Source organism: Equus przewalskii, chromosome 21 (assembly GCF_037783145.1).
Source record: "Equus przewalskii isolate Varuska chromosome 21, EquPr2, whole genome shotgun sequence".
Lineage (NCBI taxonomy): Eukaryota > Metazoa > Chordata > Mammalia > Perissodactyla > Equidae > Equus > Equus przewalskii.
In genome coordinates this window covers 43,866,545-43,889,078 of record NC_091851.1, presented here as the reverse complement: position 1 = coordinate 43,889,078, position 22,534 = coordinate 43,866,545, and the positions used below count along the sequence as shown (strand labels likewise).

The 22,534-nt window shown below is 64.2% G+C and overlaps 1 protein-coding gene across 1 annotated transcript; it reads right to left on the bottom strand.

Annotated features, from left to right (window-relative positions):
* Nucleotides 1-5,862: 5,862 nt before the first annotated feature.
* On the bottom strand, nucleotides 5,863-21,942 carry RBM38 (RNA binding motif protein 38). Its single transcript, XM_070589622.1, has 4 exons — nucleotides 21,523-21,942; nucleotides 20,599-20,722; nucleotides 20,113-20,167; nucleotides 5,863-7,459 (listed from the first exon to the last, which is right to left on the bottom strand). Exons 1-4 carry the CDS (start codon nucleotides 21,757-21,759, stop codon nucleotides 7,156-7,158), a joined length of 720 nt encoding a protein of 239 aa, XP_070445723.1. The 5' UTR covers nucleotides 21,760-21,942; the 3' UTR covers nucleotides 5,863-7,155.
* Nucleotides 21,943-22,534: the final 592 nt, after the last annotated feature.

Below are 22,534 nucleotides of genomic sequence, written 5' to 3'. Positions count from 1 at the left end.
TGGACGGTCCGCAACCTCAGACGGCTCCCGGCTTGGTGTTTACGTCTCTGGGGCACAAACACGAGTGTGACTCAGCAGGCGGGGCAGGCACATGACGGAGCACGCCTGGCTGGCTTTGAGGTGAGGAAGGTGGAGGAGCAAACGGCGGGGGTGGGGGGACCAGAGCCCGGGCCTCAAAGCAGGGCGGCCTGTGGCCTCCAGATTCCAGATTCTCGGCTGCAGTCCGCTCGGCCACACACAGCTCTCTGGCCTTGAGCTGACGGCTGTACGTCCCCAGCTCTCGTTGTCCCGTCTGCGACCTGGGCCCAGCGGGCTTCCACAGCGAGACAGAAACTGCAAGCGTCCTGCATGATGGACCTCCTGCCTTCGTCCATGGAACAGAAGGCTTTCTGTATTCCAGGGAGCTACACACCCATAGAGCCCACCCTCTCTCACAGTTAGGGACAGCCATGTGACTAAGTTCTGGCCACTGAGATGGAAAGAGAATGTGGTGTAATTTCTGAGAAGTCTCCTTGGGAAGTCTCAGCTGATGGTACTCTTTTTGCCTTCCCCCTTCTTCCTTCTGCTGCCTGGAACTCACACATGATGGCTGGAGCTCCAGCAGCCATCTTGTTTCATGAGATGGTCTTGGGGAAGTAAGCCATGCAATAAAGTAGTGCAATGGGAAGTTAGAGGGAGCCTGAGATCCTGACAACCGTGGAGCTCTCATTCAAGCCCTGGACTGCCTGCTTTGGATTTCTTTTACAGGAAAAAAAAATTAATTCATAACTAGCTAAGAACCACTGTTATTTTGAGTTTTCTATCGTACGTTATTTGACTTAATTCTAAGTAAAGTAGGTGCTTTGAGACTGTATATATCCAGAGTCTTGGTTGCAAGGGATAGAAAAAAACAAATTAAATAGGCTTATGCAAAAAGGAGAATTTATTAGCTCTTGTAATGGAAAAGTCCAGGGTCTGGCTCAGGCATAGCTGGATCAAGGGGCCCCAAAGGTGTCACCAAGACCCTATCTCTTCCCTACGCCTCAGCTCTACTTCCCCTGGTGCTGCTTCCTTCCCGGGCAGTCTCTCCATAAGCACAAACGGTCCCCCCCCAGAAGCTCCAGGCTCGTCTGCTGCCAGGTGGCCTCCCCAGCAGAAAGCCAGCCTCCTTCCCTAAGAGTTCCAGAAGAAGGCCAGGACTGACACGAACTGACCCGAACTGGGCCACACGCCTATCCCTGAGCCAGTCACTGGGGCCTGGGGAGCAGAACAGCAGACTGTCGGAGCAGAGGAGCCGGGGGGGTGGCCCGAGGGTGCAGCAAGTGGCTCCCCTGAGGAAAACCCAGGTGCCGTCCTAGAGGAAGAGGGTGGACGCAGCAGGGAGGACCTGCAGGTGCCACCCAGGGATCACCTCATCCGTGCAAGAAAGAGACTGAGGCTCCAAGAGGACCGGGCTGGACGTGCCCCCCAGGTCGGGGGCAAGCAGGCCTGGGAGCAGCGGCACGCGGGTGACATCATGTGGCCCCCTCTCGTGGGCTGGCGTGGCCGCAGCTCCCACACCCACCCCAGCCCAGTCCCTTCACAATTCCACCCCCAGGGGGGAGTGCCAACCCAGTGGCCTCAGAGCAGCCCCTTGTCTCTGGGCCTCGGTTTGCTCGTCTGGAAAGTGGGATGGTAACGAGGCTCCAACCAGCAAGCGAGGCGGCTCCATGCGGGCTTCTCACCTGCCAGTGCCCCCCAGGGTGGGAGTCCCCAGTCAATGCCAGGGGCACGGGGACGAGGTCTCGGGCCCCTCTGGGCCCTGCGTGCCTCCCCCGAGCTGGACACCAGGAGGACTGACGCCCTGCATCCACGGCCACAGCCCAGGCTGCTGGGACCGGGGTGGGGGGCAGCCACCGCCCTCCCTCTCCCTTCTTCCCTCTGCGAGGCTGGGTGGGACCTGCCCCCTCACAGGCTGTCACACCTCACAGCTCGGCCCCTGCCGCCTCCTCACCCCACCGGCCACCTCCAGCTCCCACCAAACCCTCCCTGGCCACCCGCTGGCTCACGTCCCCCCACTTTCTCCCCACAGCGGGTCAAAGCGATGACCTTTTTGAAACCAGGGCTCCTGCTGACACACGAGGCCCTCACTGAGCACAGAGCCCAGAGCAGCGGCACTCTGGGCTTGTCACTTAACACGCGTGTGAGGGAACGTGTTGCGGGAGTGTGTATGTATGTGTCTGGGGTGAATATATTTGCGTGCATCTGTGTGTACACATATGGGTGTGTGTGCACATGTATTTCTGTGTCTGTGTCTCTGCACGTATGCATGTGTGTGTCTGGTATATTTAAACGTAATGTGTGTGTCTGTGTGCACACATACTGTATGTGAGTCTGGGTGTGTATATGGACACGTCTGTGCCCCTGTGCATGGGGCTGTGTTTCTGTGTGTGTTCTTGTATATACATGGATGTGAGTGTCCACACATAGAATACAGGCGTATGTGGGTGTGTGTGTCCGTGTGTGGGTGCATTTCTGTGTGTGTCTATGCATCTGTGAGTGCGCGCATGAGGGTGAGTGTGCATGTTTCCATGTGTCTCTCTGCCTCCATGAGTATGTGTGTGTCTGCGTGTGTGCATGTGTGTGTGCCTGGCTCCCTGGGTGTGTGGGACCCAGGCTCACACACAGGACCAGGGACGAGGGGACTGATGACATGGGAAGGAGCTGGTGGCCCCCTGGTCCCCTCCCTGTGCAATCTCACTGAGCTGGCTCTAGGGACCTTTTGGAGAAGGGATGGGAAGTCCTCGCCCTCAGAGGACGGTCACAGCCCCGTCACAGTGAGGCTCAGGGTGGTGGCGGCTGGCCAAGCTCACCCTCCTGGCTGGGTGGGATGCCCCTGCATCAGGCCATGCCCTCACCTCCGTGGCAGGCCACCTCCCCCCGCCTCTCCCCGGGGCCCAGGCAACGGTGGCCCCAGTCCTCAGCGTCTCGGTTTCCCCATCTGTGCAGTGGGGACACTGAATGGGCACCTCATGGGTACAGAGACCACCCCTGAGGAGCGGGGTCAGCAGCCCGGACGTCAGCAGTTGTGGTCATTATTGTCACTTGCACTTACTGCTGCTGTGACCGGGAGCTGCCTCCTGTGTGCAGGGACGCTGGCCCTGCGTCCCCGGCTGCCCCTGAGCTCCACGCGGCCCGGCGACTTTGGAAACCCTCTCCCGGGTCTGCCACCATCCAGAGCCCTCAACACTGGGACCCAGGAGGATGTTTATGAGGCCATAGGCCTGTCCCAGAGGCTGCCACCAGCCGATAGTGACAGGAAGCGGGCTGGCCGCCAGTGGCCCTGCAGATAACCCCGCCAGCGCCCGCACCCCCCAGCCCCGCCGTTATCAGCACTGGGAGCCCCATGCTGACCTCGCCGACCCTAGCCACTGTTTGCATACAAAGATCCAGCGGAGGGGGCGGGTGGGGGTCCCGGTAAGAAAGGCCACCCCTGCCCCGCAGTCCGCCCCTGCCCTGGCCAGGAACCCCTATCCCTCCCTGTGCAGAGGCCGGGGGTCCAGACCACAGAAAGGGGGCCTGTAAATCCCAAAGCCAGAGCGACTGGGACAGGCCTGAGGAACCCCCCTGGGGACCCCTGGGGGCGGTGCAGGGAAGGTGGCCCCAGGTCCACCCTGAGCCCCCTCGCCCCATCAGGGTGACCCCATCTCACTGCGAAGTCAAGGCCGACCACGTGGAGCAGTCGGTGGACGCTGGGTCAGACCCCGCTGCCCAGCTCTGCACAGCTGCTTGGCTTCCCCACGCCCTCCTGCCCTGCTCCACCGGATGCTACAGGGACCGGCCTGTCCCCTCTCTGTTCCCCCAGCCCAGTCCTCCCGGCTCAGCCCGCCCAGCACACTCCAAGCTGGACGGATGATCCCCACCCCAACTGGGTCCTCCGCCAGAAATCTCTGATGTTCATTCGCCGTCAGTGGAATCAGGCTCAGACTGCGTGCTGGCCTCAGTTTCCCTGCCGTTCCTGGCACAGCACCAGCTGCAGGGGACACCACAGGAGAAAGGCAGGAAGCCCCTGCCTCCTGGAGTCGGTGTGGGCATGGGACAGGGACAGACGAGGATGCAGATGAAGGGGGACATGGTTCTGCCTGCGACCAGGGTCAGAGGAGGCTTCTGGGACAAAGAAAGTTTTGAGCTGAGTGCTAAAGGAGGAGCTCAGCCGGGAAAAGCTAGAGGCTTCAACAGCGAGTGCAAAGGCCCTGGGGTGGGCTCTGCCCAAGGAACATTGAGGAGGCCAGTGTGCATCGGGGGCAACGAGGCCAGGACCTCATAGGCCAGAGTGAGAACTTTGGCTTTTCCTTCGAGGACGATGGGGAGCCATGGAGGGCTCTGAGCTGGGGGACGTGACCTCACTTATGGTGAAGAGGACCCCTCTGGTTGTGTGTGGAGCATGGACTGTAGTAGAACAAGGGGCCACTGCGAGGGTACAGGAGACTAGGCTGGTGCCCAGACTGTGGTTGGGAGCAGAGAACAGGGTGAAGAAGGGGCAGATCCCAGACAGGCTTGGCAGGTGGAACCTTCTGGACCTGCCAAGTTGGACGTGAGGGTGAGGGAGAGGCGTTCAGAGCCACCTGGACCTGCATGTCTGGCTCGGCAGCTGTGTGGGAGGGGAGGGCGGGAGGAAGGGACAGACCGCGTGTGTGGGGCCAAGCCCTGCTCTGCAGGTCAGGGGAGGACGGGCGGGCGCCTGGAGAGCCACGGCCTCCAAGCCTTTGCTCAGACTGGCCTCCCCACCAGGAGCGCCGGCTCCAGCCCTTCCTCCGGTCACTAGGAGCCCTTCCGTCCGTCTGCCACTCGGTGCCTCCTTCCCCTGGTGGCGTCCTCTCCTCCCCTGGGGCAGGGGCCTCCCCCATGACAGCATGAGTCACACTGTGCTGAGCTTGCTGGGCGGTGTCTGGGTACCGCTCTCCCTCTGCAGCCTGCACTCACAGCAGGATCATCCTCTGGGTCTCTGCTGTCTCCCCAGCTCCAGCCCTGTCACCTCCCTAAGCTCATCTCCTACCTACTTCCCCCTCACTGTCCCTTCTCCAGCCACACTGGCCTTCTTGCCCCATGCCCCCCGCCCCAGGGCCTTTGCACTTGCTGTTCCCTCTGCCTGAACCCAGTCATTCTCCATCAGCCTGTAGTATTTCCTTCACAGTGCTGATCGGTATCTGAAATTACAGTGTCTCCCTGACCAGATCATACACCCCAACGGGCAGGACCCTATCTGTTTGCGATGACTATCCCCAGTGCTTTGCATGTGACCTGGCACACGACATCGCACAGGATGAACAAATGACTGAGCACCTGGAGGAATGAATGAATTCAGACCTCTCCAGCCTTAACACCCCCTCTGTCAGGCCTCCGTGATGTCCCCAGTGCTGAGGAGTGGCTCCAGTTGAACTCTGGAGACGCTGGGACCATCCCCGGATTGCGGCCCCTCAGCCTCAAACCGAGAACTTCCTTCCTGTGACGCTGCGCCCCCAACGCCAGGGCGCACCCCCTGCCGCTCTGTGCTCTGGGTAGTGCCCGCGCAGGCTCTGCGGCAGCACCCCCTTCTCTTTGGGAGCTGCCCCCTTTCCGCGGGGGCTGATGGAGCTGCCATCTCCCCGCCACGCCCTGCCCCGTGCGCATCCTGGGCCCACGCTGAGTTGCCGTCCTGTGGGTTCTCAGCCCCGCTGGGGGGGACGTACCCAGGGCAGGATGTCCCCTCCCTCCCTCCTTTGTGGCCGTCCACTCGATGCCCGAGGCGGCGCGGGCCGGCACTGGGGGAGCAGCTGTCCATCACCACTGGCTGCCCGCAGGAGGGCCCGAGGCTGGGTGACCGTGGTGCCCACTGTCCCTCTGAGAGAAAAACTACAGACGAACTTTTTCTTTAAAGAAAACAGGTTTTATTTTTATAATCAGAACATCCTAATAAAAATATTATTATAACATTAGCTACCTTTATCTCCCGGACCCTGAGCCTGTGCCGGGGGCACCGCCAGGCGCTCGCCGGGCCGCAGCCAGAGGCCCCGCTTCCCTGAGGTAGGTCCGGAGGGACAGCCCCAGTGCCCCGCTCCCGGCCAGGCCACCCCTCATCTCACCCTCCCCGCCTCCTCCAAGCAGGGCCGGCCCTCCTGGAGACTCCCCAGGCCCCACCACCCCCTCCAGGAGCCCCCCGGCCTCGCCTCTCCACCGAGCCCCAGGTCTGGCAGCTCGGGGTGGCACCCAACAGGCGGCACCAAGACGGAGGGCAGCACACCATCACGCTCCGAGCCTCCCCACCCAGCTGGCCTGGACGCCGTGGTCCTGCCCACAGCTGCATGCCCTGGGGCCCCATGCCCTCCTGCCCTGGGAGGCGCCGGGTGGCGGGAAGAGGGGCGGGGACAAGCTTCCAAGACAACTTACTGTCGCTGAGCGGGACCTCCTGCTCGGTCCGGAGACGCCCACCCTCCCAGGGCGCCTGCAGGGAGCCAACAGATGCGTGAAATACGGAAACACTGTCACCGTCTCCTGGGGCGGAGCCGTCGACAAAAGGGGATTCCTCAAAGTTACAAATGGGCTCGGGATTCTTGATGGCGGCAATCTCCGTTGAAAAAATAGACTGAAATTCTGAAATCACCTTAGTAGCAAAACTATGATGGTAAGAAAAGAGTTGCGGGGCTTCCCCGGCAGGCAAGGGCGTGGCGGGCTCCTCACGGTTCTGGGCCCTCGGGTCTGGGGGGCCGCCACGCAGAAATGACACACCTCCCGCCGCCTTCACAGCTTGTGCGGATGGAGCTACAATAAATAGGCAACTCCCTTCACTGGTCCTGGGTTCCCTGGAGTAAGGCATCGCTGAGGGGCAGTTTCTGAGCCACCCAAAGGGTGGCCGGGGTCAGTGGCGGTGGAGGAGGCCCCACCGGGCTGCGGGCGACAGGCCCGTGGGCAGCTCAGTGCAGGGATGGCCGGGAAGCTGGAGGAAGCAGGCTGGTGACGAGCGCGAGCTGGGGCGCGTTTTCAGGTAGCCCTCGGGCATTCCTTTCTCTCTAAGTCCACCCTCAAGTCACATCGGGTCCTGGACTCAAGGAGGCGCGGACTACAGGCTGTCCCCGGGGTGCAGCGGGGTCCCGCGGGGTCTCCAGAGGCACAGGTACGGGCACACCCAGAGCACAGTGGCCGCGACGTGGGCCAGCGGCCTCACTGCATCCGGTCGGGCTGCAGCTGCGGGGGCTGGTACTGCACGAAGGCAGTGGCTGTGGGCGCGGCGGCCGACAGGGCCTGGGGCATGGCAGCCGGGTAGCTGTAGCCCACGAAGCTGGCGGCTGTGGCGGGGGATGCGGCGTACGGGTACTGGTCGTAGGCGGCCGGCGGGTACTGGGCGTAGGCGGGGCTGGCTGGCGTGTACTCGATGTAGGGCGAGGACAGTGGTGGCACCGGGGCGGCCGGGATCACCACGCTGGGCTGGACGATGGCTTGCGGGTAGATGTAGTGGGGGGTCAGCCTGTGGGGCAAGCAGAGGGTCAGGGTCGGCAGGCAGAATGGGGCACTTGCGGGCTGCAGGCTGGAGGGGAGCGGCAGGAAGCCAGGCGAGGCCACGCCCCATCCCCAGTCTCCATTCTTCATCTGCAAAATGGGGGCAAGAACGCAACCAGGCTCCCACGCGCACCCGACGGGCCCCTGCACGCACCACACACACCAACGGGGCCCCTGCACGCACCACACACACCAACGGGGCTCCTGCACGCACCAGCCGGGCCCCCACGCACCACACACACCAACGGGGCTCCTGCATGCACCACACACACCAACGGGGCCCCTGCACGCACCACACACACCAACGGGGCTCCTGCACGCACCAGCCGGGCCCCCACGCACCACACACACCAACGGGGCTCCTGCATGCACCACACACACCAACGGGGCCCCTGCACGCACCAGCCGGGCCCCCACGCGGCCTCTGCTCTGGCTGGTCCGCCACCCACAGGGCTCCCTCCTCCCCTCCTTCTAGTCTGTCCTTGAAGGTCTCCTCCGGGAGAGCCGGCCCCACATCCATCCACCCACCTCGGGCCGGCTCCATGATCTGCGGCCCACGTTTGAAACAATTAAGCATTTTAAGACGGCGAGAGTGGAGTAGCACACCCAGCAGGGCCCACCGAGCACGGTCCGTGGAGGCTGCCCAGGCCGTGCGGCCGGGAGGCCCGTATGTCGTCCCCACCCCCCCACCATCCCCACATCCGCCACCCACCAAGTGACACCCTACATGCTTTCTCATCCAGCGTCTGTCTCCCCAGCCAGAGCCCCGGCCTCTCACCACCGCCCAGCGCGCAGCCGCAGCTCCGTGGCTGCGAGGGCCCGGGAAGCAGGTGGCCACGAGGCCAGGCCCGAGCCACGGGAGGGATGCCTTCCGCGTACAGATGGGTCCACGTGCCCTCAGGTCGGCCTTCGCACTGTCATCACATCTCACAACAGAAAACAGGCTCAGGGGTCAGCAGCTTCCCCAAGTCCCCACAGCGACGAGGCAGCGGGCCTGGACTCCAGGACCTCTCTGCCCCCACGCTGGTCCCAGGCTGCAGACTAACGCGCAATACCATCACCGAAGCACCGCTTACAGCGCACCGGCCCTCCACAGTGGGGATGGACGCCCCCATGTCAAAGATGGGGAAACTGAGGCTCAGGAAGGCAGTATTGGTGTGTGTCTGCTCTGCTAACCAACTGCTGGGTGGCCCCGGGCAAGTGGCTGAGCCTCTCGGAGCCTCACACCCGTCTATAACAGCAGCGCCCACGGCACAGAAGACACTGCTCAGTGTCGGGCCCAGAGCACCGTCCTCGGGCAGACGCCACACCCGTCAGCACCAGCATCGCCTCCTCCTCCCCTTCTCCCACCAGCACAAGTCGCACAGGACGGGGCTGCCTGGGGGCGACATGGAGACCCCGCTTCCTTCTGCCCCTAGAAGATGGGCCCAGGCTCCTGGCCCTGCCCCTGCTCCCAAGAGAAGCTGCTTTGAAAGAAAAAGGCAAGCTCTCCGTCCAGGCTCCCCTACACTGGCAGGGGCAGAAGCTGGGGCAGCTTTGGGGAGCAACTGGGCAGCCAGCTGGCCACTGGGAGTGTGTGCTCCCTTCCCCCAGCCAGGTCCCCTTAGCATGCGAGGAGCCCTCGCTCCGGAACAGAGACAGACGAGCTCAGGGGACCACAGCAGCACCTATAGGAACGGTGAAAAACCAGACACCTCGAGCGCCATCCACAGGGGACAGGGCAGCATCCAGTGTCCCTCCAGACCGGGCCACCCCCGGCAGCGAGCAGGGGAGGCCCGAGCTCAGCCCCAAGCTTCTCCCCTCCACACCAACAGGGGAGAAAACCCAGAGGAACGGAGATGCTGTTATGCAGAATTGAGATATTTATGGGAAATGGTGATACGGCTCATGCTAAGAAAACCAAATGTGTTACGCCCATGCTAGGGATGCGTGGAGCTGAATTGTGTGAAACTGCCATTTTCAGAGGTCTGAGAGTCAACTCATGGCAAGTTCGCAGCATGCGCTGTTCTGGATGCACAGAAAAGGCAGAGGGGGCGGAGAGAGCACCACACGTGGGGCTGAACATCTTTGCCAGGCAAATGGGTTCATGCGCATAATCAGGAAGGAAGAGCACTATTTGCAACAGCCGAGAGTTCACACAACCCAAGTGTCCCTCCACTGAGGAATGGAAGAACCAAGCGTGGTGTGTCCACACTTGGGAATATTACGCAGCCACGAAAAGGGATGAGGCTCTGACATCAACATGGACGAACCAGGAGGACATCACGCTGCGTGGAAGAAGCAGAAAGGGCCACACAAGGGATGCTCCCCTGATACGAAAAGTCTGCAGGAGGCAGATCCAGGAGGCAGCAAGTGGTTAGCCCATCGGGGCTTCCGGGAGGGGAAGGAGAGTGAGTGCTGGTGGGTCTCCTTTTGGGGCGATGAAAAGGTTCTGAACTAGATGGCGGGGATGGCTGCACAACTTCGTGAATATACTTAAGGCCTTAAAATGGTAGGTTTTAGGTTATGTGCACTTTACCACAACAAAAGCACACACATAAGGAACACCTCCTGAGCTGGGGGAACCCCCATGGGGCAGAGCCGGCCGGACAACTGGCACTGGGGCCCCAGGGATCTGGCAGCAAACCCCTGGGGCATGAGAGTCTGGGGCACACCAGGCCCCGTGCCTGAGGGGTCCTGGTTCCCCAGACCGCATCCCCCTGACCACAGCTGGCGGCTGGCCCTCCTAGACAGCACAGCCCAGCAGTTGCCATGACAACACACCCACGCTGGCCACAGGCGGCGCCCCACACCCACACGGCTGACCTTTCGCCTGTCTGTCAGGAGGTCCAGGCGGCTTCCGCCAGGGACCCCACGCCCTGGCTTGGCCACGGCACCCTCGCTCCTACTCCCCCTCCAGGAGCCCCTGCTGTCCAGCCGTCTCCTCCCCCCCGCACCGTGGGAACAGGGCCTCGAACAGAGCCAGGCCTGGGATGAATCCCGCTCGGCCCCCCATGCTGTGACAGCCTTCTCAGCTGCCGGCAGGTCTCAGAGCCAGGAGACCACACAACCCCTGGCCTCCCAGAGCCTGGATTCTAGGAGAGGGACAGGCACCCAAACACACCAACCCATGAGCCAGAGCCAGGACTCCTGGGGGGGGGGGCGCCAAGGAACCGGGGGAGGGGGGCTGCCCGGAGGAGGTGGCAACTTGATGGAGCTGGAGTTCCTGGCCGTCTCCCCTGCTGGATCTCCCGTGAGCGGGGAGGGCTCTGCTCTGACGCCCACGCCTCGCCCACGGCCTGGCTGTGGAAGGTGCTGGGCACAGGGCCCTCGCAGAAAGATGAGGGCCTTCCCCACCGGGACGCGAGTGAGGAGACACGACGAAGCACGCATGCATGCCTTGGCGCAGCGTCCACAATGCCACGGCGTCACCGGGCCCCGCGAGCCACACTCGGCTCCTTCAACCTCAGCAACAGTCCTTATTTGGAGACCACGGGCAGGGTGGCCTGCCTGAGACGCCCCGACACATCCGCTAACGACGTGGGGCCCCGCAGACGCATGTCAGCCGGTCCGGGACCCGTGTGACAGGCCCCGGGTCCTGACACGCCCGCACTCGAGAGCCCTGGTCAGGCCGGGGCCCCGCTGTCCACGGCAGGACCTGCGCTTTACAAACGACCCGCTTGAGGCCCCGCCAGGCAGCCAGCGCTCCCCAGGCCAGGTCAGGACCACCTGGAGCCGCCCTGCTTGGACGTCGGACACAGCAAGGGCGAATACTTTGTCAGTTGGGGAGGAAGGGGGACTCCCCTGTCCCCCGACCTGTGGGGACACTGTGTCTACATCTATTCACCTGTCACCGAGGGCTCTGACCCCCATTCTGTGTGTGGAAAGCCCGGAAGAACTTAGGGAGCTTTCCACAGCCCAAAACAGGGGCTGTTGTTACCCTGTTTCCCAGAGAGAGAAACTGAGGCTCAGAGAGGCCCAAGTGACTTGCACCATCACACAGCCAGGGAGTGGCAAAGCAGAGTCTGACCCCTGTCCATCTGCTGCCCGGGACCTGTGGCCACAAGGACTGGCTGCGGGCTGGGGCCTGTGACCCCAGGCCCAACTCAGGGTCAGCGTGGGCCCCCAGGAGGCCGCCCAGATGGCAGAGCGGCCCCCGTACCATGCGCACCCGTCCAAGAGCCAGCAGCCCCCGGTGATTCCGCCCCCACCAAGGGGCCCAGTGCGTGTACAGAGACTGGCCCCAGACAGGTGCGCGCCCAGACCTGGGTCAGGACGGAAGGAAGGGGCGGCGGACGCTGGGTTCTGCCACACGTGAGGCCCGAGGACAGGGGAGGGGAAGGAAGTCAGGGCCCCGGCAGGCGGGGGACCGAGCCCCAGGCAGTTGCCCCCGTCCGCCCCTCCGCTCTGCACTCAGACGGTGACAGAGCCCCTGCGTCTCAGTCCCCTCGGCTGCACATGGGTCTCGCAGAGGCTGACCGCCGGCTTGCTGTGAGAACCGAAACCCTGCACTGGAACAGCCTTCTCAGCCAGGGCGGCTGTGCCCCCAGGGGACCCTGGGTCACGTCTTGGGCACTTCCGGTTGTCACACTGGGGGCGGGGTGGGGAGTGCCACTGGCTCGGGGGGTGGAGAGCAGGGACCCCGCTCACATCCTCCTTCGCACAGGCCGGCCCCCTGGGGAGCACCGTCCAGCACCGTGCTGAAGCCCAGACCCCACCTCAAACCCCCAGGAGAAGGGCAAGGACGAGGACTTCTCACTGCTCTCGTGACCACAGAGCTGGGGGCGTGCACACACACACACACGTGCACACACACATCACACACGGGAACCCGCTGAGCTCCTCGGTGAGAAAGCAAACCAAGCCAAACTCTGGCAGCCCCTCGCCCCGCCCACCGCCAGTCCCACTTCCTCCTCCCAGCCCCAAACCGCCCTGTCACTTCCCTTCTGCTCTGCTGTCCTCCCTCCGAGGATGTAAGCCACACGAGGGCAGGGACCTGGCCTTGACCGCTGGGTCCCGAGGGCCCAGCACAGCATCAGTCGAGTGCCGAGGGCCTCGGGCAGGCCCCAGCCTTGCCAGCACCTGGTGGCAAAGGAGCCCCCCCAGGGTCACCGCTGCTTCCTGGGCCAGGAGTCGCAGCCCCTCAGAAGGCGGAGGAAGAGGCCCAGCCTGGAACGGCCGATGCCCGGCACAGCTCTGCTCGGCAGGGCACAGCCGGGACCCCTGGAGGCAGAACCTGCCGGCCTCAGTCCAAGGCTGGCTCTGCTGCCTGTTAGGTGCCTGGCAGCCTCGCACTGCCGCGTGGGCCGGGACCACCCGGGGGGCTGCCGTGTGGATTTAATGCTCGGCACACTCCAGAGAACTCGGCAGCACCAGTGACCCCGTCCTGGGGCCCGAGGGAGGGGAAGCACAGCTCCCCCACTGCCAGGACAGACGGAAGGCCGTGCCTCTCATCGGGCCCTCAGCCCCAGCCCCAGGGAGGGCAGCCCGGGAGCCCGGGAGGGAAAACGGACCAGCCAGCCGGACAGTCAGGTTCAGGGGTCGCAGCTCAGTGGCTGGGTGACCCAAGGCCCCCCAGCGTGGCTCCTGCCTGGCCCGGCGTTGCTGGGACTTGCAGGGTTGGGGTCTCGCACCCTTGTCTCGGCATAGTCCCCCACAGGCCCATCTCTGCCCCGGGGACACAGAGCCGTGGCAACTGGACCCAGCGCCTCCCTCCTTTGCAGCGTCTCCAGAAGCCCCAGAGCCACAAGGGCCTGGTTTCCGTGCTTCCTGTCCCTCCTCAGAAAGCCTCCACCCCTCCGCTGGGACCCCAGGGCGTCCACACGAGATGCTCCTGTTTCCCAGAACTAACCCCACTGCACCGCAAAGCCCAGGCAGAGGGACGGAAGGAGGTGGAGCCAGGCAGACGGGCGCACAGGCCCGAGGGACGGCTCGGGGAGCAAAGCAAGCCCCAAGCCCCCAGATCATGGTGGGGGCTGCAGCTGGCCAGGCTAAAAGGGCCAGACCACCCCAGAGGGACATCAGCTCAGGCTGAGCCCACCTGGACCAGCTCCCGGGGGGCCAGGGCAGCCCAGGCCGCCGTCCAGCACCCTCTGCTCAAAGGGGAATGGGCCAACGTCTCCGCTCGGACCCCTCACCCCCAGGGTTAGCAAGGACACCCAGGGGCACCCCAGCTGACATGCCCAAAGGAGACCAGGGGTCCAGGGCGAGAACCCAGAGTTCAGATCCTGGCCATGCCTGTCCACGTCCCTCAGCCCTCTCTGGCCTCAGTTTCCCCATCTGTAAACGAAGGATGCCATAGAGCCTGGAAGAGCCTCACTGGGTCCCTGGATGTCCCTTTGGAAGGCAGAGGTCTCAGGGCTCCGAGCAGCAGGGTCTACGAGCTCCCTGGCAGGCAAGGGGTTGCTGACAACAGCCAAGGGCAGCCGGCGTCCCAGAGACAGACGCCCGCACTCCGCACACTCGAAGCAGAACTCCCAGCGAAAAAGGAGTCAGCTGCCGCCCGGGAGGACTCGTTCTGAACGCAAGGCCACCCCCGAAAATAAAAATAAAAAAGGCAAATGAGCCCCTTTCACTTTTTCTCCTCTCTGGAGGTTTTGCCCACTGTGCTGCAGACGCCCGTGGCTGATGGGGGCAGGACTTCAGGCCTCTGGGCTGGGGGAGGAGCCTGCACGTGGGCCACCAGCGCAGGCAGGAAACCAGGCCACCGCGGGCCTCCCGGGAATCCCCAGAGGTGGGGACATCCAGGCTCTGTGGGGCCATGAGCTAACAGGCAAGTGAGGGGCAGCGGGACGCAGCAGGTGAAACCTCTGCCATGGGACGTGGACGAGGCCAGTCCTGGCCCAGAATCTCCACTGCAGCCTGTCCACGCCCCAACTGCTGCTCCTCCCCCAGGGCTGCACCCAACACTGGCCGCCCTCACCGCCAGGACCAGCCCGACCTTCCGCTGCACAGGCCCAGAGCTCTGGAACCTTCTTGGACTCCTCTTTCTTTCAAACCTTCCTTAAGACATATTCAGAATCCCACCCTTCCTAGCACAGCGCTGGTCTCGGCAGCCACCATAGCCTTGCCCAGATCACCTCTGGGTCCCCTCCTGGGGCCTCCATCCTGGCCTCAGTGGTCCAGGCCCACCCAGCAGGCAGACGATGCTCCAAAGGCACCAGCGACAGAGCCCTCCTCCACTCACAGCCCCACGTCACTCACAGTAACGTCCGAATGCCACCCGGGACCACCAGGTCCCACACGAGGCAAGGGCCCCTGCTGGGCCCTGACCCCCCATCTCCCACTTCCCCCCATCTCTCCTGTCGGCCTCCCCCGTGGCCAGCTCCTCTCCCTGCACAGCCCCTGCTGCCCTCTATGGCCTGATCGTTCCCTTTTTTGTTTGTCCCCTGCTGCTGCAGGATGCTCTGTAACTGTCAACTGGGACCGGGTCTCCCTTCATCCCCACAGCGTCCCCAGCTTGGCACAAAGCAAGCAAATATTTGTCAAACCAACTGACTGAATGAACGCACAGCTTCCTCCTTCCACCACGTGGGAGGGGCTGGGAAAGGATCCGGACGCCCCTCAGTGCTCTGCAGGGCACTCATCGCATCCACACAGCAGATGGGGAAACTGAGGCTCAATGAGGAAAGTCATGAGATAAAGGGGGCACAGAGACAAAGCGCGAGAGGGGCCTCCAGACTCCTCCCCTGGTGCTCTCTCCACTGCAGCGTGAAGGGGGCCCAGCGGCCCGCATGCCCTGCTCCGCGTCCCCCAGGGGCTGATGGAAACACTGTGCCAGCCCCAGGTCAGGCCTCTCGCCTGCACCCAGGGCTTCCGGTCGAGGCTCTCCAGCCCAGCAGAAGGGCCCCTCCTGAGGGCCAGTAGCGACGGGGTGAGGAACTCGTCCTTGGGGAGGGACCCAAGACGCCCCAAGGGCTGGTTTCTGTCATAGCAGACGGGGACAAACAACAGGTGTGCAAGGGCGCCTGCCGGGGCCACACGCCGGCCCCCGCCTCACTCCAGTGAGCTGCCAAACAGGAAGCTACGGTGTGGGGGCAGGCAGGGCCACCCCAGACAGCCTGAAAGTAAAAACAGGCCACGGCACGTGACACCACCGGGGGAGAGGGCACCGGCTTCCGCCCACCCCACAGCCTCTGCTCTGACCTCACTTCCTGCCGTGCACCCACGGTGCTGACCCCCTGACGGCACTGACTCCCCATGATGCTGACCTCCCCACCCTGCTGACCGCCCCCACAGCACTGATCTCCCCATAGCACTGACCCCTTGACAGTGCTGACCCCCCACGGCGCTGACCCCCCATGGTGCTGACCCCTCACTGACCTCCCTAAAGCTCCGACTGCCCCCATGATGCCAACTCCCCCCAGGGCACTGCAAATCCCCGGGCTTGATTTTTATTACTTCATGTCATGAAATAATGATAAAAATTTCAGAAAGTTACAGCAACAGTAGAGAGGTCGTGTGCACCCTCCCGCAGCGCCCAGCACATCACCACAACCAGGAGCCTGACGCGCGGCACGTGGCGACCAACGAGGCACCAGGCCTTGTCAGATGTCCCCGTTCCTCACGCGGGCTAACTTGGGGACGCCCTGGCGCGTCGGTCTCCAAGACTCTCACGCACAGATCATCTCCCCAGTGTTACGACCACAAGGCGCACCGCTCGGCCTCGGCCAGGGCGCCATCACCACGGCGCCCCACGGTGCAGACCGCTCCTAATGGTGGGCTCCCCTGCTGGAAAGTGCCCTGAGGTGGGAGCCGACCGTGTCTTCCTTATTCCGAGTACCTTGGGCACAGGGCTGGCACACAGCAGGCGCTCAATAAATGCTCTATAGGTCCTGCCTGGCCTCGTGTGCTCCGCCCTTGCAGAACATGGACATCTTCCTGCCACTCCCTGTCCCCTCCCGCCCTGGTGACCCAGGGGCTCGGCTCAGACCCTCCGTGAGCACACGACCATGGCCTGGTGATGGCGAGGGTGGCAGGTCTCAACCTGGGCACCGAGGACCTTCCCACGGAGGGGACAGGGGTCCCGGAAGCTACAGGTCAAGCGGGGTGCACACATGCCCGGGAGGTGGTCCCATGGCCTTGTTAGTCCCGAGGGCTGGCTCTGATTTGCCCAGGAGCTGACCAGAGGGAGGGGCTGGGCCTCGTGAAGGAACCAGGGCGCTGGAGCCCCAGCTCAGGCCTCTGCCCCGTGCCGTGTGTGCTCAGGCAAGCTTCTCCTCCCCCGGGGCCACACAGGCAGCCACGCAACAGACCCCATCACGGGACTGCACAGACGCGTCACCGACAAATCCCGGGCCTTCCCGTGAGCCCGCCCCGACTGATGGGCTCCACATATGGCCACTCCCTCAGTGCGCATCAGCCCTGCGAGGGGCACCATCCCCGACACGGACCAGGGATGAGCCCAGAGAGGAGGGTCTGGGCCTGGCCTTGAGCCCAGCACGGAGGGTGGGGACCACCTGGCAGCCCTGAGGACCCTGTCCTGTGGTCTGGGCCCACAGGGCCTGACCCCACGCCCGGCACGGAGCGGGCTCACAGCGAACAGGCATGGAGCCCAGACCAAGGCCCCCTTAAGAACATGGGAGGGCTATGCCCAGAGGAGCAGCTGGCCCTTCAAAAATAACCCAAGAAGTGGCTCCAAGTGCAGCCAGCCCCGGGACAAACCTTGGATCCTGGCAGGCCTCCGGCTCAGGCGAGGACAGACGCCCCCTGACGCCACGAGGCCCCTTCCAGGAGGCTCTGCCTGGACACGGGCCCTCTCCCCACGGCCGTGACCTTGCCTGCAGCCCACAGCGGCTGCCCGGCCCCCAGCTGGCAGAGAGCCGCTCAGCTGGGCGGCCTAGGCTGCAGCTGTCTCCTACCGCAATGGAGCCGCTTGTCCCCTGGCCTCCCCAAACCCCAGGCCTCGGCCCACACACAGTTACATGACAGAAACACACAGGCCGAGGCAGGTCCTACAAGACCCCGTCCAACTTAAAACAAGGACAACTGAGGGAAGAGGATCCAAGCGAGAGGCATAAGTGTGACAGTCCCCTACAAATCTTCCCACGCTGACGTCCACTACCCGGCGGGCGAGGGCTGCGTGGGGCCGCAACCAAAAGTGGAGTTGCCTAGGCGTACGAGGGCAGCGGCTCCAGGAGAGGGGCCGGGCAGGAGGGGGGCTAACGGGCTCCCAGACCCGGGCTGCCTGCCGCCACCGGCCTGACGTTCCGGGCGCTGAGTCAGGCCCGTGCCCTGGCTGATTGTTTGCAGAGACAAAAGGGACGCTGACGGCCCAGCTCTGTGGCCAGCAGCCTGGCCCAGGCCCCTCCGGGCAGGACCCCCAGGAGCCCCTCCCGTGTCTGGGCCCAGGCAGGCCTGTGGGGAGGGGGCGACTGGGAGCAGCCTCGGTGCCCTGGCCACGGAGACTTGAGCTGGCCGGCCCTCCTGACCCCACGGCCATCTGGGTCTCCGCCCCTTGGCAACCAGCAGCCAGAGTGAGGCTCGTCCCAGGGATTAAACGCCAGCCGGCGGACTTAGTTACACAACATTGTCGCCTGAAGTCGGGAGCACACAGCTGTAAAATGTGTGACCGACTCTGACGACCTGCACATGGTGGCACTCTGGGGACCAGCAGGGGAAAGGCCGGGGCGCCCCTCCTGCCCACCCGCCCCAGGGAGCAGTGGCCGAGAGCCTGGGCTCTGGGGCCAGCCCATCCGGGTTCCAATCCCATCACCTCGGCCACCCTGGACAGGGTGTTAATCTCTCTTTAACCTTTCTTTGCCTCAGTTTCCCCATCTGTGAAGCAAGGACAGTATCAGTCCTGACCCCTGAGGGCTGCCGGGAGGACAGAGAGAACGTGGAGAGCACAGAGTACCCAGCCCTGCACAGACCCTCGGTTAGGAAGTTATCAGTCCTATTTTCCAGGGGACGAAACCAGAGGCTCAGGAAGAGGATGTCACTTGCCAAACGGACCCAGCTGGTAAGCAGCAGAATCAGAACTCACACCCAGGCCCACAGGCTCCAGTGGCCAAGCACGGACAGTGACGCTGGCGTCCCAGAGGCAGCACCGCAGGTCAAACCGGGCCCAGCGGTGGGCAGGGAAGGTGCTGCCGCATTTTACACCTGAAAGAGCCGCTGGCACTGGAGGCGGATGGCCCAACCTCTGTGCAGCTGGCCTCTGCCCCTGGCAGCTGGTGTAGACCCGAGGAACAGCGCCAGGGCTACGAAAAACAAGGCTCACTCTCCTGGGGCGGCCTGAGTCCCAAAGAGGAAGAGCCTGGGGTGACGATTGGAGACCGGGGTATCCCCAAACACCTTCCAAGACAGCTCCAGACATCTCTGAAGCAGGTCCCAGGGCGAGAGGGAAACCCAGAACCACCTGCTCCCCGCGCCCTGGGGGCTCCCTCCCAGGTGGACAGACTGGGAGCTGAGCTCGCACATATCCACCAAGCCATGCGGAAGCCACTGTGCCGCCACAGACGCTGCCTGTCGGGCCAGCACCCGGGACGGCGGGCACACTGCAGCTCCTCGGTCACCTGGCCGACCAGCCCAGTCCACCCGAGCCCGGCTACCCACCCTGCTCCTGCCCCTGGTCCACGTGCCCCAGAAAGCGAGCTGCTCCTTAAACTGCGCCTCTCGAGGGCAGGTGCACGCACACACACACACACACACACACACACCTGCCACACAAAATCGAGGCCTGGGACTTGGTCTCTGCTAGCTTCAGAAGTGCTAACATTCTACAAGAGGGGCCTGTTCCCTAACTGCCTCTCCACCCCCAGAACGACCTCTACCCCCATCAACCGCTCCTGCACTGGGGCACACAGCCGACGTCAGCCACGGGGCTGGGAAGCCGAGCACACGCAGGCTCCCTGGGCCCCTGAAGCGTGTGTCTGTCCTGCCCAAGCAGCTGCCAGGCCTTATTAGATGTTAAAAAAATAAGAGGCGGGAGAGGAGGCCTTTTTCGGATGGGGAGAGTGGGACACGCTGCCCCAGAGCACGTCAGACAAAAGGCTGCAGGCCCCGCCCACTGGGGCCCGGGACATCTGGGCCTGATCCTGCCTCACCTGCCGCCCCTTTCACAGACATGGAACCCCGGTCAGCAGTGACCTGCTGCCGCCATCTGTCGGGCACCGGAGCAGGCCAGGGGGGGCGTCCCAAGAAGAGCCTAGGCCAGCTCTAAGAAGGTCACAATCACTTCCAGAGTGCCCATCCTAAGACCTCCACTCCTAGAACTCCAGGAGCAGCAACCATCCCCATTTCACAGGGGAGGAACTGAGGCACAGTAAGCTGCTGGGGGTCACACAACTAGGAAGGGGAAGCTGGGATACGAACCCAGGCAGCAGGCCCCAGAGCCCAGGTTCCCCGTCTCTGCAGTGTGGCCTCTGCCAGGGGGAACATGGGATCCTCCTTCCCCAGTCCTCTCAGCTCGCCCCCTCGCCACCCCTACAAGGCAATCACGTTTCTGGAAGCTTGGAGATCGTGCCGGTTCTCAGACACGGAAAGGTGGCTGCAGACAGCACAGCGAGGCTGCTGGGTTGGTTGGCGGTCCTGCAGTGAAGGACGCCCTCGCACCCATGGGTGCCCACGGTGGGAGACCCAGGAAGGTCACAGCCCACTCGGCCTGGTCTGCCCCCACCCCCACCAGCCACGTCCACTCACCCGTACGTGCGCTGGACCAAGGTGGGGTGCAGCTGCTGGACGCCGATGGCAAAGCCTAAAACGAGAGACAGCGGGGGGCTCGGCCTCACTCAGGGAAGCGAAACCACCCATCCCCACACCTTGAATCAAAGAGAAGCAGCTTCCCCTCCCCTCCCAGACCACCCCCACGTGAACCCCAAGCTCAGCCGAAGCAGGCCTGGGGCCCCGGGTGTTCGTCCTCCGGGGGCCAACTTCCTCTCTCGAGGACAGCTGACAACTGCTCGAGGCACCCCCCCACACCCTGTCCCACCAGCGCACGCGGCTGGAAGAAGGGGTCCAGCCCTGAGCTGGGGAATGACTGCCCTGTGACGGCTCTGCGAGCACATGATAGCCGACTGCCACTCCTGGGCCAGGGCGCGGGGGGAGCTTTTTCCACCCCACAGACACCGAGATACCGACGCTGAATATAGCAACCGAGAAGAGCCAGGAAGGGAAACACAGACTCACCCGGCTGGAGGCTCCGCGGCTTGGCACCCAGATAGGCCAGGTTCACGTTGGCCTTGCGGCCGTCGATGTTGGGGTTGGGGTCTTTGCAAGCCCTCTCAGCTGCCGCCCGGTCGGCCATAGTCACCTGGAGGAACAAGGAGGCATCAGGGGCTTCCCTTGCGGGTAGGGGGAGCAGAGGGCGCTGCCCTGGGACAGGGTGCTCACTTCCCTCCACCGGGGGTGCCAGCTACCCAGGGCGCTGGGCCAAGGCCCCTCTGACCGGGCCTGGGGCCCTCCCACAAAGCTGCCGCCGGGGTTCCAGCTCCTCCCTCCAAGTTGAAGCGCTGGGAAACCTTGCCTTCAAGGACAGACACAGTCCCCAGGGGAGAGGGGCACCCCAAAAGGGAGGCAGGGGCCCGAGCCGGGCCTGCCCGCCAGCGGGGCGTGCATTTCCTCATGGGAGGGGTTTGGGGACACCGTAGTTAGAAGGGAAGTAGGAGGCTGTCTTCGAGCCGCTTTTTACTTAAGTTGACGTTTATCTGGGGCGCGCGAGGGGGCTGCTGGAATATACGGGGCGGCTTGCTGAAGGGCTCCGAAGCGGCCTAGGGTGAAGCCTCCGCTCCTCGCCCTCTTGCTGCTCCAGGAAGTCCCGAGAGTAGTCACCTGTCCCCAAAGCCTCTCCACAAACTTAGGAGTCCTCCTTGAGCATAGCGGCTCCGCTTTTTAACCCGGCGCGGGGTGGGGGCAGGGAGGCAGGCCAGGGGAGGCGCGGGCGGCACCGGCTGGAGCTCGAGCCGCCGCCCCGGAGCCGGAGCCCAAGAGGGGGCAGCAGGTGCCGGCGCGGCGGAGGCGCCCCGGGCGCTGGGCGTGCGCCCGCCGTTGACTCAGCGCCCCGGGCCGCGATAAGCGCGGGGCGGGTGCGCGCCCGGCCGCGGGGCCACTTACGAAGCCGTAGCCGCGGGACTTGCCCGTCTGGCGGTCGGTGATGACCACGGCCTCCTCGATGTCCCCGAAGCCCTCGAAGTACTTCCTGAGCGAGGCGTCGGTGGTGTGGTAGGGCAGGCCGCCCACGAAGATCTTGGTGAATGTGGTGTCCTTCTGCGAGCCGTGCATGGCGCCGGGGGCGGCCGGGGGCCGCGGGAAGCCCGCGCTCGGGGCGCACGGCGCGGGCTGCAGCAGCATGGGGGGCGCCCCGCCGCCTAGGGACCCGGGCCGCGCGGGGCTGCGCTCATGGGGGGCGGCGGGGAGCGAGCGGGCAGCAGGGGCGCCGGGCCAGCCGCCGGGCCCGTCCACTCGCGGGCCGCTCCCGCCGTGCGCACCGCGCGCTGCGCTGCGCTGCGCTCCGGCCGGCGCTGCGGGCACTCTGCGCCCCGGCGCCCGCCCCCCGGCTTTGTAGCCGGCCCCGCCCCCGGCCCGCCCCGGCCCCGCCCCCGGCCCGCTCGGCCCGCCCCGCCCCGCGCGCGGGGGCCGCCGGGAAGCGTAGTCCGGCCCGCGCGCCCCGGGGAGCCCGGGGGCTGGGTGCGAGCGCGGGTAGGGGCGCGTCCGGGCCGGTGGTAGCCGCTGCGCGAACGTTCTTTGCCGAGCAGCGATTCCGTGCCCAGCCGGTCCCCGGCGCCTGCCCTCGTGGAGCGCACAGTCTAGCGAATCAGGTGTAAACGATTCTTAACGTCGTAGTCATTGAGTCAACATTTGTCCGGGTGCTAGCTGGGGTGCAGCAACACGTCACCCTAAGAGGTGAAATGATTTGGGTTTTATATATAAATATAATTCTTTCGACGAATATTTATAGGGCCTCTTACGCGCCAGGCCCTCCAGGGTGGGGGCTGCAGCGATGCGGAGAACACTCCCCAGCCCCCAGAGCTTCAGAGACAATTCAACACACAGTTAAATGCACATTATACAATCAGGAAGGAAAGGAATCGGGTGCTGCCGTCCAGGAGGGCCCACGAACGGCCCA